At 34.7% G+C, this 20,513-nt stretch overlaps 1 protein-coding gene across 1 annotated transcript; it reads left to right on the top strand.

The window, feature by feature from the left end:
- Positions 1 to 13,265: 13,265 nt before the first annotated feature.
- On the top strand, positions 13,266 to 17,766 carry LOC127856052 (uncharacterized). The gene is made up of 5 exons (XM_052392038.1): positions 13,266 to 13,431; positions 14,285 to 14,415; positions 14,926 to 15,090; positions 16,042 to 16,088; positions 17,614 to 17,766. The coding sequence occupies exons 1-5, from the start codon at positions 13,385 to 13,387 to the stop codon at positions 17,656 to 17,658; spliced, it is 435 nt and encodes a 144-aa protein (XP_052247998.1). The 5' UTR covers positions 13,266 to 13,384; the 3' UTR covers positions 17,659 to 17,766.
- Positions 17,767 to 20,513: the final 2,747 nt, after the last annotated feature.

Raw genomic sequence — 20,513 nt, 5'->3', positions numbered from 1 at the left:
CTTACATAAAATTAAGCGTTTCTAACATTATACAATAAAAAAAATATTTAAGATTTATTTTATTTTTAAAGATATATTAATGTTATAAACAGCCATGAGGCTAGACAATCTCCATAGGAAAGGCAATACGTACAGAGCCGTACAGCTAGCCTATTGTCTAGCTGTACGGGGTCATACGGCTAGCCTCTTGTCTAGCCGTACGGGGCCGTATGACTAGCAACTGCCTATATTATAATACAATAATTTTCCGGAATTGAGTGTTCATGTTAAGTATCTAAATTAATGATAAAAACAGCGATTAGGATTATACATTTCTGGAACTAAATTGGTTTATAATCAGTTTTTAACTTTTTTCATCTGAAATAATATATATATAATCTGAAAATATTATCTTAAATCAATGTTATATCTTTGTATTAAAACATTGCAACAATGTAAATTATGCATCACCATATTAATTTACAACGCAATGCATGTATATCATCGATATATATTATCACTTGAAACGAAAATCGTTTTAAAAATCAAATGTTTGCATACTGTTTTGATATCTTTGTTGTCAACAACGTGTTTACGTCAACGTCCGAAAAAAAGATGTCCGAAAATAACTGCAATGTGTTAAAAAACGCGAATTAAGTTGAATTGAAAACAACCATGCGTTAAATATTATTTTTCATCAATCTGACATTTTTCATGGCGACTAATCTGAGCAATCTCACAAGGGTACTGTGAGAATCGTCAGATTTCCGGTTTATCTGAAAGATCTCACGATCTGACAATTTTCACGCTACACCGGCTTAACTTACAATGATGTTATTCCCTAATTGACGTTCCGTTGTCATGTCTCACACTTCACGACTCATGCTTTTGCTGTAAACATTGATGCCGTCAAGAAAATCCAGATCAACGAGGCTTACATTGCTGCCCACGTTCAACAATATGATACTAATATCTATTTGATGTTTAAATAATTTATTTATATTCTTCTTACTGAAATATGTTGTTCATTCGAATATAGGAGTAATGAAAGTCTAGATTTCAGGATAAATAAATTGGCATTGATCCAATGCAAACATAAAAGCACGTTTAGTTTACACTTCATTATTAAAACATACACTTGAATAATAATTTATCGAAGCCTTTGTAAGTGAATTGTTACAACACTTTCTTTATGTTTGTTTTGGCTCTGACATCGAATGGAAGTATATTTTCAAACTGCATTATATCAAAACAATATTAATACATCGCAGTTTTTGTTTTAAATATTTGAAAATACTGACGTACCATGTCAACATATGAACCAAAAGAAAGTAACCACTTTCATTAACATGAAGTTCATTAAAGGGATCTTTTCACGTTTTGGTAAATGGACAAAATTGAAAAAAGTTGTTTTAGATTCGCAAGTTTTCGTTTTAGTCATGATATTTGTGAGGAAACTGTTATACTGAACATTTACCATGGTCTAATATAGCCATTATATGCTTATGACGATTTAAAAACCTGAAAATTATAAAGCGTTGCAACGCGAAACGATTGAATAATTTGGAGAGTTTTGTTGTTGTCGTTTAATTTTGTGAAACTACTAAGATTGCTTATATAAACTATAAAATACGTCTCTCATGCATACTTGCGAGATGGCCGAGCGGTCTAATTGGTTTTTACTTCAGGACTCCGGGGGTCACTGGTTCGAGCCCTGCTGCGGGCTACTTTTTAACCTTTTTATAAATTGTATTCTTGTTGTATTACTGGATATTTTTTAGATCCAGTGTTTACATTTATCAATATAAAGCATTAAACGACAAACTTCAAAAAATGCTAAAATCTGTGAAAAGGCCCCTTTAAAACCTATGCTTGTTTGTGCAGACGATGACCAAATACATATTTTTGAAGTTCATTTAAAAGAAGGAATTTTAATGAAAGTACTCTCAAAAACATTTATACAGAAGATAAATATGTTCTGATAAAATATTCATTGAAATGTCAAAAAGAACAAAGCGTTTACATAATTTCTCAATACTTTTGGAAAATGCATATAATTGAATGTACTGTTCTATGTGTATGGGTTATAAATTATTCATCTGCTCCAAAATCCGTGGCTTCAAGACTTGACATAAATTTATAAAATGTATGTTTATCACGGATTAAATAAAGATAGTATTTATGATTCTGATATTTTTTAGGTACACCCTGATCCACATAACCATGAGGCCGATGGATGCCAATAAAGTATTGGTGGATGACGTTCATGTGCCGCCGCTACAATTTCTATCAATACACACGCAAATTGTTCCGTTTTTCGTCTAAAGCTTTATACACTCTGCTTGAAAGATTGACGGCAGTCAAATCACACATAAGAGTTTTGAAATCTAAATGAAACTGAATCCATTGTTGTTGTGTTTGGGTAAACAAACGAATTGAAACGCATATAACTTTAGTGGCTTCTTTATTATCATTCAACGATTGAAGCAATCAATGCCTAACAACTAACTAACACAGATCAGAGGTCAACATGCAGTTATGACGCACATGGGGCGGGGCGTGGCTACGCTTCATTTACAAGTAGGCGTGGCGTAGCGGCATTATCTAAATACACAACAATTCTCCCCTTTTAATTTCATTGAGCATACGTGTAAATAAAAATGAATATACAAACACATGCGTTTACATGTAAATATCAATGTACACAATTCTAACCATTAGAATGAATACTCAATAAAACATTGACCATTTTAGGTTCATGACCTTTTAACTAAGCATGACCTTTTATTCATTATAGCATGCAATTTAAGAACATTAGTGATCGTCCGACACAGGTTGTAAAAACAACCGATAACCTGTCTTTCTCTCCTGCCAGCTAAAGTTAATGTCTGTATGCCATTATAAAACGTAATTGGCTTAATATTAAACCATCAGTGTCATTAGTACTGCAGGCGTTCGGGCGGTCTTCTATTGCGTAATGGAAAGTGTCTTTCTGGCAATCGTAAATACATATCATTACTACGATTATCCCGGGATACCATCGAATTCGGTGCCGGCAGTTCACTGACATTTGTGTTCGCGGCATTTACAGTGGTTTCTAAGAGTGTGTGAACCGGTATATTTATACCAGAATAATTCTGAATTTCCGTGGCGCGAAGCTGATCAACATGGCGTTTCCATGTCATATTATTCCCGATATCTACTTTGTTTAAAAGTGGCTTAATTCGAATTCGCGAACTTTTCTATTGTCAGCCATTTACAATTGCATTTGACCATTAGTGACTCGTGTCTGTGTGTGGGGTATCATAAAATCAAGTTTACTGCGCAAATTCCGACCGAAAAACAGTTTTGCAGGAGTTTCCCCCGTCGAACAATGTGGCGTATTGCGATATGCCAATAAGACAGTGTTGATCTTCAAATTGAAATCGGTGTTTTCATGCATTAAAGCGCGCATTGCAGATTTGAAAGAGCCATTGAACCTTTCCACAAGACCATTTGTGGACGGTTTTTCTACCGCAGTTCTTATATAACATATCCCGTTTCTCTTCATAAACAGAGAAAATTCTTCAGATGTAAATTTACAACCATTATCTGATTATTATTGCTTGAGCAAGCCGTATCTTGCAAATATTGTACGCAATTCTTCAATTTTTCTTTCAGAAGTTATCGATTTCATTTCGATGACTTCTGGCCATTTCGAATGAGCATCTACGATAACCAAAAACATGCGTCCAAGATATGGACCTGTGAAATCAACATGTATTCGCTCCCAACTTGACGTAGGCCATTCCCACGGGTGTAACTGAACTTTCGCGGGCGATTTCTGTTGCATCTGACACGGTTCACATCTTTTAACCATTTGTTCGATGTCAGTGTAAATGCCAGGCCACCAGACGTAACTACGCGCTAGTACCTTCATTTTAACGATACCTGGATGGCTGATGCAATATATCAACCACACGTTCGCGCATCTTAATGGGAATTATCACCCTAATTCCCCACATTAAGCATCCGTGGTGAATCGTCAATTCATTTCGTTGCGCGTAGTAGCCTTTCAAAAGAGGGTCATAATCATTGGTATTCCAACCTTGTTGTACTTGCCTAAATTAATGTGACATAACGCGCTCCCTCCTAGTTTCACGGCTGATATCTGCGCTCGTGACCGGAATTCGTTCTCATTGAGAAGTGTAGAACACATCTTCAACCGAAATTTCTTTACCCTATTCCTTTAACGGCGCGAGTAAACGCGTCAATCCGTCAACATTTGCATTACATATGCATTTTAGTACTTTTGTACTGTATATCGTAATCGGATCCAGAGAGAAATATAGGATATCTCTGAACGCGTGCGGCAGTCGTTACCGTAATGCTTTTGCTCGGGCTTTTCGAACGCGCTCAAGCATTCTTTGGACCAAACGAATTTTCGATTTTTCTCAAGCAACGCGTTCATGGGTTTTGTTACGGTCGCAAGATCTGGCAGAAAACGATGGTAATAAATGAGTACCCCGAGGTATGCCCTAAGTGATGTAACATCACATGGAGGTGGTGTATTCAATACCGTTTCTACTTTATCCTGACACTTCCATAAACATTGTTCGTCGATTTCATGACCACAGAATGTAATATATGGCACGAAAAACTCACACTGTTCCTTATGTACTTTAATTCTATATTGCTGTAACCTACACAACACCTTTTGTAAGTTATCCAAATGCACATTATCTTATCACTTTCACCAGTAATCATCATATCATTCAGCACGCACTACTCCCCAGGGATTCCTTGAAGAATTGGGTCCATTGTGCGTTGCCATATAGCTGGAGCAGAAGAACCCCCATATAGCATCCGGTTGTAACGGTACAATCCTCGGTGGGTATTGATCGTTAGCAACTCCTTGGTTTCGTCCTCGCATTCTTGTTGTAGGTACGCTTGTCGTATATCAAGCTTGCTGTATTTTCGCCCATTTGACAGATTGGCGAAAATGTCCTCGATTCTTGGGAGAGGATATCTATCATCCTTGATTGATTGATTTACGGTAACCTTAAAATCGTCGCATATTCTCATATCGCCGTTTCCTTTTACGACAGGAACAATCGGTGTCGCCCATTCACTGGTGTCCACTTTCGAGATCATTCATTGATTCTCGAGATTGTCCAGTTCTTTCTATATTTTTGGTTTATAGAGTACGGTACCGTCCTTGCCTTTATGAATTTTGGCTGAGCATTTTCATTTAGGGTGAGCCTCGCCTTAATTCCATTCACCTTTCCTATACCGTCATTAAACACGTCTTTATGTTTGTCAAGTATAGAATTTAGACGTGCTTTCAGGCCTTCCGTTGTGTCAGAGTTCACGTTAAAAAGTGTGTCCCAGTTCAGTTTGATGTGACTCAGCCAGTCCCTTCAGAACAGTGCAGGCCCATCACCTTTCACGACGCAAAGTCGCAATGTTCGCGATTGTCCATTATAACTGACATGCACCACAACGGTCCCTTGTTGCTCTATGACATCGCCTGAATATGGCTTCAGTATTGAATGAGCAGGATCGAGCTTCATATTTCTGAATCGTTTTCGGCAATCCTTGTTTGATATGAGGGTAACTGCTGATCTTGTATCAAGCTCCATGGGTACCTCGACATCGTTAATCATCGGCTTAACAATGAATTTCCCGTTGTCTCCTGTTTTCACAGAGTTGATCACTGAAACGTCGCTCTCCATACATTGCACCTACATATAGCCTTTATATGTCTCTTTGCTCAAGAGTGATGACAAACTGCATCCTTCAGTCATCATTTTTCGGAAAGGTGGTTAGTTTTCCCACAATGGATGCACTTGCTGCTCTCTTTGGCATGTTTGTGTTGCTTCCAGTTCTTGGGTTTTTGTTGGATGTCCAACTCGGTTGACGGGCACATCGGCGGCTGAAGATAACTGTAACTCGGCGGCGTTCTTATGTGCAGCTTCCATGGCAAGCGCTATTTCTTTGGCATTTTGCAGTGTCAAATTAGCGATTGACAATAACCTTCGTTGTGTTCCAGCATCTTTAAGTCCACACACGCACCTGTCCCTTAAAGAATCGTTCAAGTTCGATCCGAACTCACAGAATTCTGCCAACTTCAGAAGTGCAGTTATGTAAAAGCTCACACTTTTGCCCACTGCTTGTTTCCTCTTGTGAAATCGGAATCGTTCCGCGATTATTAACGGATTCGGGCACAAATGAGTTTGTAAAAGCTGACAAATTTTCTCATACGATTTCTCGGACGGCTTCGCTGGCACGGTAAGGTTCCTTAACAACCTGTACGTCTTTTCACCGAGGAGTGTTAAAAGTCCTGCCACTTTTGGTTCATTATCGATGTCATTGACCATAAAGTACTGTTCAAGTCGAACTTAAGGAAGTCCATGTTTCGACATTGCTTTCATTGGCGTTAATGTTCCCCATCAAGCCCGTTGCCATTTTGTGTTTATATCCAGATTTTCACGCACAATCTTATTAAACGGATAACATTCTCGAAATATAAACCACAAACGAAGTGAAACGCATGTAATTTTAGTGGCTACTTTATTATCATTGAACGATTGAAACAATCAATGCCTAACAACTAACTAACACAGATCAGAGGTCAACATGCAGTTATGAAGAACATTGGGCGGGGCGTTGCTACGCTTCTTTTACAAGTAGGCGTGGCGTAGCGGCATTATCTAAATACACAACAATTGAGTTTAACTTAAATCTTGAAACTTTCTAATTTGATGAAACGCTTATTTATATAATTATATTCAATGGCGCTGTACAAAACATATATATGTACATAAATTGATAAAAAATAAGAGGTATTGATAGTATTATGCAGCATTAATTAAAGGATTAATGATCTAAATATGTGTGATATAAATAATAATGCTGTAAGAAACTTAAGCAATAAAACAATACCGGCTATACTATTAAAACACAGTAATAGTTAAATATTATAATTGATAAAACTAGGGTTAAGACAATAATTATAATGATATTATGATGAAATATTTGGCAACATAAAGACACTGTTTTTAATTAACTAAAAGAATACGTAAAAGGATATTTCTGCACTCTTGCTGTCTAATCCCACAGCTACCAGTCACCTGTCATCCTTAAGGACACTTCTTTTGGGTTTTAACCTTATTTGAACTATCGTGACTACAAGTCATAAATAGACTGACAAAGTGTGACTACAAGACACAACTTGAAGGTTAAAATTACAGTGTGACTATAAGACAGAGGGCCTAAGCGTGACTAAAAGACAGCTGGTTGATGTAACTCAATCATTGAGCAAAGACGCCCTAATGATTCTTGGTTACCAGTCACTTGTACAATAAATATCCTTTTCGAGCAAAGAAGCCCGCACAATTCTTTTATTTCTTGGTCCTCCGAGTCCTAGTGACAAATAAGCCCGTACAACTGAGTCTCGATTTTTTTTAAATCCCAGGTATTCAAATTAAAATAGGTTGTAAAAGTCTCTGAAGAGAAATGTTTTCAAATTCCTTTGAAGATGTCTATTGAGGCGGAAGTCCGGATGCTTGATGGAAGGTCATTCCACAGTTTCGGACCAAAAACTCCGAAACTCCTGTCCAAGAATGTTTTTCTCTATGTGCGTTTCACATTAAAACATCCGTTATACAAGACGGTAGATCGTAGGTAACGTGCTGGTTCTTTTTCTTTTAAAAGTTCTGTAAAGTATTTTGGCGCGTGACCAACAGAACAATTATACATGAAGGCCAGTAATTTGAAAGTTATCCTTGCCTTTACTGGTAGCCAATGAAGTTCATTTAAAGTATCTTTGGAACTGTCATATTTCTGTCGGCCGAGTACCAATTTGGCACACATGTTTTGGATAAGTTTCATTTTGTTTATTTCGCATTGAGCTGTTCCATACAATATCAGATTGCAATAATCCAGATGAGATATTACCAAAGACAAAACAAGTATTTCTGTTGCTTCTTTTGTTAAGTATTTCCTTATGTTTTTGATTTTAATGTAGTTGTACATAGCTGTACGGCAATTAATTTTGATGTGTTCTTTAAAATTAAGTGTTTCGTTTAAATATGCACCCAAATACCGTATGCATTTTTCTGCTTTTACAATGTCACCAGCAATATCTATTTCTTAAGATTGGCATTTATTTAACTTGAGTCTACTACCGAACATGATGAATTCCGTTTATGATGCGTTCATTTTCAGTTTATTCTCGTTTATCCAGTTGTAAATAACGAGTGCGGAACGTTCAAGTTCTTGAATGGTAGTTCTTTCAACAGAAAAAGATGTAGGTTTGAATCGCTTGTCTGCGGTGTGGTCATCTGCAAAACCGTAGACTGTGATGGATCGAGGAACGACATCGAACAGCCATTGACCTAGACAACTACCCTGGGGGACACTACACTCCAAAGAACGTACAGACGATAAAGCTGAATTAACACTTATACGGCAGCTTCTTGGACGAAGATAAGAGTCCATTCAGTTAAGTGCAGTACCACTTGCACCGTATTGTTTTTGCAACTCGTCTAGTAGAATGTCATGATCGACTGTATCAAAGGCAGCACTCAAATCAATGGCGATTAGTGCTGTAACCTCTTGTTCAGCCATACCTTCGAGTATATCATTGACTAGTCTAAGTAAAACAGATTCACAAGAATGGAATTTTCTGTAGGCTGACTGTTTTTTTTTTCGAAGGACATTATTTTCATTAACATGTATATTGAGTTTAAACAGAGCAGCCTTTTCAATCACTTTCGATAGAAATGATAAGTTGCTCACTGGTCTATAGTTTGCATAACTCAGGTCTAGTCCAATTTTCTTAAGAAGTGGTCTAACTATTGTCTTCTTAAACTTTGAAGGAAAAACTCCTTGACTAAGAGAGATATTAACCAATTTTGTCACGAACGGTAGTAACTCGTTTTTGATTTTAGTACTCTTGTTCACATGATTTTGTTTGAAGATGATTGATGATCTTTTTCACTTCATCTTGGGTGAGCTCCTCGAACATACCGAAACACGGTACTTCTTTGTGATCGGGTGTGAATTTTTTAAAACTTGCAAGGGCATCTCGAATTTTGTTAATTTTATCCAGGAAGTGATCGGCAAAATGTTCAGCTATAACGGTGTCGCTTTCACCTTCGGGCATAGGGTTATCAATATTCTTTACTGTTAATTCTGAGACAAACTTGTAGAGTTTTTTTTAGAATTTCCTTGAAAATCAATTTCTTTTTGACGATGCTGGAACAGCAGCGTCCAAGGTTTGATAACCAGTAAAAACATTCTTCACAATGGCGACCTATGTAAAAGACCGAGCCAGTCCGATTGAGATAACTCGATTTTTCAGTTACTTCCCTTGGCATTCGCCACTGCGTAGGAGATTGTTCGTTCATTTTCATTGATAACATTCTCCTAGCAGAGTTGTCGTTCGTGTTGATAAAGGTAAATTAATAGAACAGCATATCCTGGGAAAACAGATTCAATAAGTGTATCAGAACGTTAATTTCAAATTAGTAATTTTACATCCATTTTATTTGTATGGACCAATGAAACAACTATATATTTTCTCTATTTTGTTTGATATTTGTTCTCGATTTAGTAAATAAATTGCGAATGAAAACATGTAAAATTAACTTTTTACGTGATCACAAAACTAAAGAATGCGAACGATTTCGAACCTGCAAATTGAAAACGCTGCACTGCTATGATATATATAGATAAAACAATTTTTTTTGCGTAATTGTCCGTCCCGCTAGCGCAGTGGTAAGGACGTTCGCTTTTTCACCTTTACGACACCGGTTCGATTACCGCTCTCGGCGCAACGTTATATTTTGTATGTTTTGTGGTCACCATTTCGGACAGGTGTTTTTTTCCGGAAAATCTCATCCCCCCCCCGCAGCATTTGACCTTATAAAAATTAAAAAAGTATTTCAGTACAAAACAAATAGCTGGAAATTGCAGCTATCATTCAAAATTCGTCCCAACTGTCGTCATTCTAATCTTATAAGGTAGGAGTGATGGACACACTCCGGGTCCCAACATTATGCAGCCTCAGCGCGGAGGTAACTCATTACCTTGGAAAAACACAAGTACACACACTAGGTGCAGCCTAGGCGCGTATAGACTCAAACAAGGCAACTAACTCAAGTGCGGGCACAATCATTTAAAATTTACATATTCAATACGATATTCTAACAGAAATTACACAACCACCTAAGTGTACATACCATGTTTGATATTTCGTTTGATTGTTAGATTTCAGCATCACATGTATAAGGTCATTTCGCTATTAGTTAACTTATCCATATGTTCGTGGGCGAACTCGGATAGTCAAGTGCTCATACGATTGAGCTCACATGGTCCGGCTATGTGCTCATACCAACTTTCGAGAATCATCATGAAGGTATTGCCATACTTAATGAACAAGAATGTGACCCGCCTCCCAGTTTCGCTCAATGGGTCAAGTTACCTACGGGTACTACTTCCCCGTACCCTTAAACTTTTTTTCGTACCAAAAATGTTTCGTACGCAAAATTTATTCGTACCAAATTTTTTTTCGTACTCAAAATGTTTGTACCCAATTTTTTTATCGTACCCAAATGTTCGTATCAACATACACAATTGTGGTGATATAGATAAACTTAAATTGATGTTTTATATCCATCCTCTTCAAAAGCATCGTCACACCAGTACTGCCAGTACTTTGATTGACTGAGCGATCGTTGCTAAGTATATCATATATAATTGATAGTATATATGTATATAGAAGCATCTTACTACACTAGACACATAGGTGAAATGTATCCAAAAAGAAATAAATTATTCGACACAAACGAACTCGTTAACATTAATGACGGTTCGTGGTTTTCTCGTCTAATCCAATACATAATACTTTTATACACATCGGGAGTTTTAGGTGTGCAACAACGTGTAATGACCTTTTATAAAAACGTACAATTATAACCGATTCATATAATCTACTACGAAGTTACTGAATGCAACTATCGGAAAATCGTGCATTTTAAAGGATTAAAAAACTATATTTTGATCACTCTTTATATATCAGCGTATATATGATGGGGATGTATGAATATATAACAAATCATTGAAAGTATATGTTTTATTACTGTTCGATATATTTGAGATATAAATTCATTTAATGCGCGTTTGTTCGAGTAGTACGAAAACGTGAACACCTGCATAGGAACGTGTTTGAATTTTCTAAGCCGCACTAAAACATACAATTATAGTTAACAATATCAAAATCCGCGTCCGAAGAGGGTACAACCGATTGCTATATGGTAATAAGATTTCCATCATCTTTGTGAACGAGTTTAATATCCATATTCATTGTATTACATAAATTGTGAAAAAAACGCAATCTGATGTTAGTATTTAGGGAAATATACTATTTTCACTTAGTTTTTCAAAACATAAACTTACATTCAATGATAAAGTTTGTGATTTTAATTTTTGGATTATGTACCGATGCTTATAGCTTTAGTACTTTTTACATCTCCGTGGTGAGATCAAATTACCGATTCAAGTTTAGATCAACTTTATTTTGCAAGAAATGCATTGAAAAAACTTGACGTTCGATGAACATGGGCCGTATATGACGTATAGGACTAATATCCAGTTTTTATTTCTTATTTGTATTACAATATGTCTCATACAATTGAATGCCGATTGTAATAATATTGATTATTACGAATTAACATCATAAGTGCTTTTGTAAAATTACATAGTAACTTAACTAAATAATTCATTGAACAATGTTGCGCTATGCATAACTGTAAGCAAGTCGTTTCATGTCAATGTTTAACTGAAAATATTGTGGATTACTCCTTTATGTTAAATGCTTAACAACATACAAACATATATAAGCCGGTAACTAAATTCAATGAATATTGATCAGATATATAAAAACTGTGGACATGCTAAGCTATTAGTGAACCACTTAACTACTTATCCGACATGTCATTTGTGCGATTACTGATGATTATCTGATTAATATTTCTCGCCCCATGATATAAAGATATTCATTATTCAATTATTTTATCTTAATAAACGGGTTGAACACGTAAAAAACGTAGTCGTCCACTCAAAATTCGCGAATAATCATATTGTTATTGAATGAAGTTGTATGCCTGTAACTCGGCTTAACAATATCTTTAAAAATAATAAGCATTATTTGTTCCAAAATATTAACGTTTTTCAAAGGTAAAAAGCAGGTATCAAGCTTAATTAAGCTTAATAAAAAAATGAAAACTAATGAAACATGTTCTTATAACCGTTCGCTAGTTGTTTGTTAAAATCAAACTATTGTGTATAAATTAATAAAGGACAATTTATGTAACAACACACTTAAACGATCTCAAACAAAATTTAAGGACATTTTAGATAATTATTTAAAAACTGAGTCATCTCAAGTTTGACTTGTCTGCACTTCAGTCATGATGTCGTGATTTTGTTGAACATAATTTCGATATAAAGTCACGAAGTTGACTTACCTGCGTACTGATGTTAGAGCAACTGAACGGTATGTTTATCTATAAGTACTAATTACAGTCTAAACGCGCTTGAAGGATACCGTAATATATTCAATTTCAAAGAGATTTGTTTAAAGTTGACAATAAATTGTGACGTTTTGTGCGCTATCAGTTTTGATCACAGGAGAATGTAATAAAACAACAATTTGTGGAGGATCAATACTTAATTTTATATACCAAATAGTACACTGGTTAATGTTACAAAATCTATATAAAACATTAGACCCATTAGTTGTCCTTTTTGACAATAGGGCATAATTTGAAAACAAAGACCGCACTATGATGTTGCACACCAAATATTAAAACTCTAGAATTCATAGACAATATTCAGCGAACTTTGTTTAAATAAAATGCTGATGTTATTGCAAGTCAAAGTTAAAAAAGTGGCATAACGTTTGAGATTGTTGAATGATTCAAGCGAGAGAAAACGTGCATATTACATTTATATAACAATAAACAACTCCTGCAATCTTGAATATAGTATAATGCACTTAATTTGGTGTGAGGATATTGTAAAAATTGTTAAGTTTGATACCAGTAATAATGTGTCATAAACAAAAAATCGTTTTTCAGCAACAACACCAAGCATTTTCCTTCTGTACCTGTAATAATTAGATCTATCATTATAGGGCCTTCCAAGGATAGCTGGGATTGAATATTTGCACGCATTCTGTACCGTTATAGAAACAAATCACGTGTAATATGTGAGAAATTTTCCATGTGCAGACTACAAGTAACCAGTTGAAGGTGGCCACGTGATTTGTTCGTAAGTACATAAAGGGAGGAAGATCTCTTGCTAAATAAGACCGGGGAGCAACATTGCTTGCATTGAACTAGTTATCGTTTGAGCCAACATGTATATGTTAATATTATTGTCATTGTTCTTCAAGGCATGTTTGAGGTAATTTATTTGCATTGTCGTATGCATATAATTGAAAATTACATATTCAATGCTAATAAGAAATAAATGATATGTTTGATTATAGAGATATTGATTATGAGTTTTATTATATTATTATAAAAACGGAATAGTGTTTTTGGCATTTGTTTAGTATTATTGTGCTAGTAAGCATCGTTCCCAAAACATATCATGTAATATGTATTACTTCTGACAGTGCCAACACCATGTGCTGGACGGTTGACCAGATGACTGATCATATCATGTAATATGTATCACTTCTGACAGTGCCAACACCATGTGCTGGACGGTTGACCAGATGACTGATCATATCATGTAATATGTATCACTTCTGACAGTGCCAACACCATGTGCTGGACGGTTGACCAGATGACTGATCATATCATGTAATATGTATCACTTCTGACAGTGCCAACACCATGTGCTGGACGGTTGACCAGATGACTGATCATATCATGTAATATGTATCACTTCTGACAGTGCCAACACCATGTGCTGGACGGTTGACCAGATGACTGATCATATCATGTAATATGTATTACTTCTGACAGTGCCAACACCATGTGCTGGACGGTTGACCAGATGACTGATCATATCATGTAATATGTATTACTTCTGACAGTGCCAACACCATGTGCTGGACGGTTGACCAGATGACTGATCATATCATGTAATATGTATCACTTCTGACAGTGCCAACACCATGTGCTGGACGGTTGACCAGATGACTGATCATATCATGTAATATGTATTACTTCTGACAGTGCCAACACCATGTGCTGGACGGTTGACCAGATGACTGATCATATCATGTAATATGTATTACTTCTGACAGTGCCAACACCATGTGCTGGACGGTTGACCAGATGACTGATCAGATTATGCTTGAAACAGACCATAACGGGGACGGTATAATGCAGTTGGATGAACTGAGGCATCAACTCACAACATCATGGGGCATGACAGGTGAAACACTAAAATATATAACTATATATTTATTTATGCATGCAACGTATGCTTTGCAGCGATTTAAAACCATATACTTAATCATTTTATATGAATATGCATGAACATAATGGCATGTCAAGCAAATAGTTAAAAGTAAGTTCAATACGGAATATACAATTATTGCATGTTTCAATTGACTAACATTAAATTAATGAAATTATAAATGATATTTTACGACGATGATTGACGACGATGACATCTTGAAAATGTACATCGAATGCGTTTAATGATTATAGTTTTACATTTTGTTTTGCATTGCAGCTTACAGTAAATACATATTTACATTTTCCAGTTTGCGAGTTCTTAAATAAATCGCTGGTTTTGTACAACATTCATAAATGTCCACCTCCCACAAATGGGTCATACTAGAGATTTATTAGCAATGCACTTGAAACGTTAGTAATAGGCAACGTTTATAACGATGTCGTAGACAAGTGGCATTCCTAATACGATAATGAAACATTTCAGATAACGGAATTTCATACCATGACTTCATCGCGATGTGGGTTGCAAGATACCACGACACCCACTCCACAGCGCACGACTTTGTTGTGAATATGGACCTGAACAAGAATGGTTTAATCGAAAGCAGTGACATTAACGGGCATGTCGGCAACTATGATACAAATCCACGTGAGTACATGTCTAACGCTGATGGCAACTTGCGCTAAATCTTTATGTGTCTTATTTAAACCATTGAGTTATGCAAAGAAATTATGTAAATAGTTCACTTACTTTTTTATCTAATGATAAAATTTGACATTTCTGCAGTGTAATAACAGCAGTGAAAACAACACAATTGTTCTTTTCACCGATGAAAAGAACACATTTTCGGAATTCCTTTTTCTATTTTTTAGATTATCATATCAAAATGTACTTCCCTTGTTTATAACCTTGTTTATATTTTTTCTATGATCACGAGTGAAAGAAAATCGATATTCCACTGAATCCAACACGTTTTCTTTTAGTTTAATGCTTTTTTTACCGTTTATTTACATTGTAAAATAGTTAAACTGAAGAATTTCCCTGGAATTATGACGTTATTTCGTCAGCAAAATGACGTCATTTCGTCAACAAAATGACGTCATATCAATGTATTGAGGCACGCCACGGAAGAAACTCCAAGAAAGGGTAATATTTCAGCAAAAGGGAAACAGATGTTAATTATTTTCTTGAAAAAGGGGTATAAAAGAAACAGAAAATGTGTTCATGTCAGTGTAAAATCGTTTGTTATTTCACGAGTGATCATAAAAAATAAAATTTTCACTCGTGGCTGCGCCACTCGTGAAAATATATTTTCTATGATCCTTCGTGAAATAACAAACGATCTTACACTGACATGAACACATATACTCTATGTTATTTAAACACCTCGTTTAAGCATATATGATTTTTATGAAAATATAATATTGACACCAATAGGCGATTTGTAATGTATAAAATCAGAGCAATGAACGTCATTTACGTTTGTTGTACTTGTCGTCAAGGAAAATGTAAAAGCATGCTTGAAAATAACTAAGATTCCAAAAGAAAACAATGCGTTTGTTTGAATAGTGTGGTAATTTTAGTATAATTGCACTTCAGATGATGGACAAATCCAAAAAGTCGAATTCAACGCGTTCCTCCATGCTGTATGTACATATATATTATAATAAGCTATTAACCCATTTATACCTTGTGTACTCTCCCTTCCTTCTGAATTGGATAATTAATTTCCAAAATTAGGGATGTCTAGTTTATTAATTTCTATATTTAGAATAGTTCTTACAGAAATTCCTTTAAGCAAACATCATGCGGCGACTCATCTGGGTCTACGCTGTTTGCCAAGGTCTTTTTTTTCTAGACGCTAGGCATAAAAGGTTTAAGTTACTGAAGTAGATATTGAAAAACTGACTTCGCCTTCGATTTATTCATGGGTTTATGATAAGAATTTCCTAGGTAGTACGTAAGTGCTTCAAGCAGACACTTTGATTAATGTGTGTATCTAAAGTTTTATATGAAGTTTTTTTCCAGACCGTTCATAAAACAATGCAGATCTGAGAACTGAAACTTGCAATATGCTAAGAGCACGTATCGAAAAAACTTTTTTTGATAAACATAATCATATTAAAGAGAAAGGGTCGACTTGTTTATCTGATTTCTGATATTATGATATATCTATATGTACCATAAGTCCTATTACTACATTATGCGCAATTTATCAAAATGTTTAAACAATTCAAAAATGTATGAATGAACGAAACTTTAACAGCAAAGCAGTCTATATCAAGATCAACTTAGACTCTGCGAGACTTCTGAAATATATGAAATGCGTTGTTAAATAATGAAAAAGTTTATTTATGAAGTATTGAAAATTATGATAATCAAATTCCCAATTTGTTTCTCACATGACCGACTGGGATTAACTATAATGCTAATGTTAATGTTTCGCATGAAGATTCCATTTCTTATTGCCAACGTTAATCGTAATTAATCATGAAAAAGAAGTGACGATTAATTGCATTTAATGTACATTTACCGAGCACATAACGGCTCATCTAAGAATCTAACTGTAAGAAAAAAAAGATTTTAAGTTTCTAAATATTTTACCATAACAATATATTATGATGCTTTGATACTTCCTAAGTTGTATTTAGCAAATATTTATCAAGTGCTCTTTAGTTCCATTGTATCACATTAAAGTATTTAATGAAACTCGTCTATACATGCACACATTTGTCAAAAGGTTCCTTTAATATTTAACCAATTAGATATTTGTGTTGGTCCTTGATAAAAACATTTACTTGCATTGCATTGTATATTTATGCATTGGATATGTATGAGTTGTTTTAAACATGTTTGTTTATTTGCTTTTCGCGTTATTTTACGTAAATATCAATTAACATTTAATGCTCAACACGTTTCCTGTGTAGTCGTAGCAAATCTACGCGCATTAAAAGTGACCAGTACATATTGCAAATGCAACTGTTCGTCGTCCTGACAGAGTTCCGTTGTCTGCCATCACGTTATTCATATGAACACTTTTATCTTTAATTCCATCCAGGCCCTTACATTGTCGGCATGCTTGCCCTTTGAGTCATGTACATCGATAATGTTGTCAGCACTCATTTGTATATTATATTATTTATATTTACACTCATTTCTCGTCAATTCCAGGTCCACCCAGACCCTCACAACAATGGGGGGCATGGATGCCATTAGAGTTATGTACAACGAGATATTTGTCATAAAATTCTCGTGCACTTGCCTTTTCATATTGTCAACACTGTACGTTTTTGCTGAATAAAGAACGTTTGACATAGTTTTTAATATCTATTTGTTGGTGGAAAATGATCACAACACCCAAGTAAAAGGTTGATAAATCGTCCTTCCCTTTAATATTACAATTAAAATTTAAATTTGTGGTGTTGGATAATGGCCGCTATTCTATACGATAAGCAACATACCTCTACGTTATCTGGATAGCCTGCATTTAACATACATACTCAAAATCAACGAATATTTCGCAAAATATTTCTTTAAATAAAGTTAACCTATAAACAAGCAGTGTGTATTATAGCAATAGCCAAAATGCCAACGCTAGATGTGGTATGGTAAGATGATTTTGAGCATTGATGTGGCTTTAAGTGTACATTAAGGATTATCATAAGCCGGAATGAAACACTTTGAGAGTCGTTATGCAAGTTTATTGTTGTTATTTAAATAGTTAAGGTAATGTTTTTTTTTCAAAAAGCAACTTAAAACGGCTCCGAAATTTATAATTAAAGAAACTGATATATTGTGGCATTCGAGGGGCATTTCTAATCAATCCTCGTAGTATCACAACATATAACGACAACAACAGAACTCTCCAAATTATTTAATCGTTTCGCGTTTATAATTTTCAGGTTTTTAAATCATCAGAAGATGAATAAAATGGACATTTTAGAGCATGGTAAATGTCCAGTATTACTGTTTCCTTGCAAATATCTTAACTACAACGAAAAATTGCTATTTTAACACATTTTTTTTAAATTGTGTCAATTTACCACAACGTTTAATGCCCCTTTAACCCATTTATGCCTAGCGTCTAGATGCGGCGTCTCATCAAGGTCTGCACTGTTTGCTTAAAGGAATTTCTGTAAGAAATATTCTAAATATAGAAACAAATATACTAGACATTACTCATTTTTTAATAAATTGATCCTATTTAGAAGGATGGGAGAGTCCACTATGCATAAATGGGTTAAACACAAATGAGTTTTTGAGCGTAATAATTAACGCATATTAATCATTGACGAGCAAAACATAAACTTATGAATGTCTTGCCTGAAGTTATGATACATACGTTTTTTCAAGATTAACCCGGAAGCAAACAATACAGACAAAGCTACTGCAATTTAAGACGATGATACTAGTTTCACTGGACCGTACCCTAAAATGGGTAATACACAAGCATTAAAAAACAAATGATAACAGGTAAATGGACAGTGATTGAGAACGCCTATGATCGATAATTACGTGATCCGGCTAATAATTTACCTTTGTACTTTAAACTACATTGTGTGATGCTTCTTTTGTGATCATGTAGACTTTCTGCGTTTCTTACCAGGTAATTAAATAAGATACTCGTGTTGTTGGTTTGTAAATAATATGCTTTAAACTTTAAGTATTTTATGATTATTACATAAATGAATCGCGAGGACAAATTTAGTCTCAACACAGAATGAACAGCTGATATAACGTTGAACATGTTAATGTGATAAACATATTTATAAGTCATTATCAGTCATTGATACAAACGCCCCTAGCACATCATATGTCTTAATATAAACTATTAAAGCATACTGATATAATAACAACAACAAAAACATTATTTATTCAGCAATAAATGTATACAAGCCCATAGCCTACATTATATATGCAGTATATAATTTATTAGTAATGGTAGAAGATAGAGGTTGGGCGATTATGTTATGAACTGGTTAACATGATACGCTATGAAGTGAATAATTACTTATATTCTTACAAGGTATCTATAAGAAGAATTTGCAGTAGACGGAGGAGAATACTGACCTGATATTTTAAACCAATAGTGTTTTTTGTTGTGTTTATTGTAAAATATTTAAAACCGATGAATGATTAAAATAAAAGAAGTATGGCGAACTTCATTTGATATTTAATATACACATTTGTTAATGAAATACTGTACTTGCAGTTTGAATATTCATATAAATCAAGGAATGGAAAGTTTCATCCTAGTATTGTACAGGTTGTTTTATTATTGACTTGAAACATGATACAATGAGCACACACTACGGGCAATTGTGCGTGACAATGTCAGCCTATACACATTCATATCATGCATATGTATCAATTGTTCAGTTAACGAACTATATATATATATATATATCTAATTTATATCATGACATACGTACAAGTATACATCAATATAATAGTATACAATTTTATGTAAATATTTTCACATAATGATTTTTCAAGATGTACACACATCTATATGATCACGCCATCTTCTGTCACATAAGTGCTTTAACGTGCAAGCATATGTTTGGTTTCATTTATTTGTTGCGAACATCAGAATAGAATAAAAAATGAACAAATTAAATATTATAACAGCTTAAATTAGTGAAAGATCCTATTTGGGTTGTATCGTCATAACTAAAGCGAAAGCGATGATTATTATTAATTTGACAACTGCATACAGTTAGCATTAATATCCGAAAGAAAATACACATCGAGATGCAATCTTAAGTTATTTGCTTCGTAAATACATTTTGCAGCATTTATCATTTCAGTTTTACCCTCGCTGGGCATTATTCTCGAAATTTATTTATTGCTGTCCATCTGCGTGTTGTTAAACACAAAAGTTTATAGATGTGCATATATAGGACATACTCCTAGGAAATGTTATTCATTTTCTATTGCGTTCATGGGGCAAAATTTACTCCTTCGATTTTCTCGTTCGATATTATGGTACAGTCCCCTTTCTATTTTTTGGATTATATAATGATAAGCGAAACTTACTAAGTTCGATATTCTATTTTGCTTCAATTATT

The sequence above is a fragment of the Dreissena polymorpha genome, chromosome 13 (genome assembly GCF_020536995.1).
Source record: "Dreissena polymorpha isolate Duluth1 chromosome 13, UMN_Dpol_1.0, whole genome shotgun sequence".
Lineage (NCBI taxonomy): Eukaryota > Metazoa > Mollusca > Bivalvia > Myida > Dreissenidae > Dreissena > Dreissena polymorpha.
This window is presented reverse-complemented; position numbering and strand designations above follow the sequence as displayed.

Coding starts and splice junctions, on each gene's coding strand:
- LOC127856052 (XM_052392038.1), top strand. CDS start 13,385: ATGTATATGTTAATATTATTGTCATTGTTCTTCAAGGCATGTTTGAG. Junction 13,432..14,284: donor TTCTTCAAGGCATGTTTGAG/GTAATTTATTTG, acceptor TACTTCTGACAG/TGCCAACACCATGTGCTGGA. Junction 14,416..14,925: donor AACATCATGGGGCATGACAG/GTGAAACACTAA, acceptor GAAACATTTCAG/ATAACGGAATTTCATACCAT.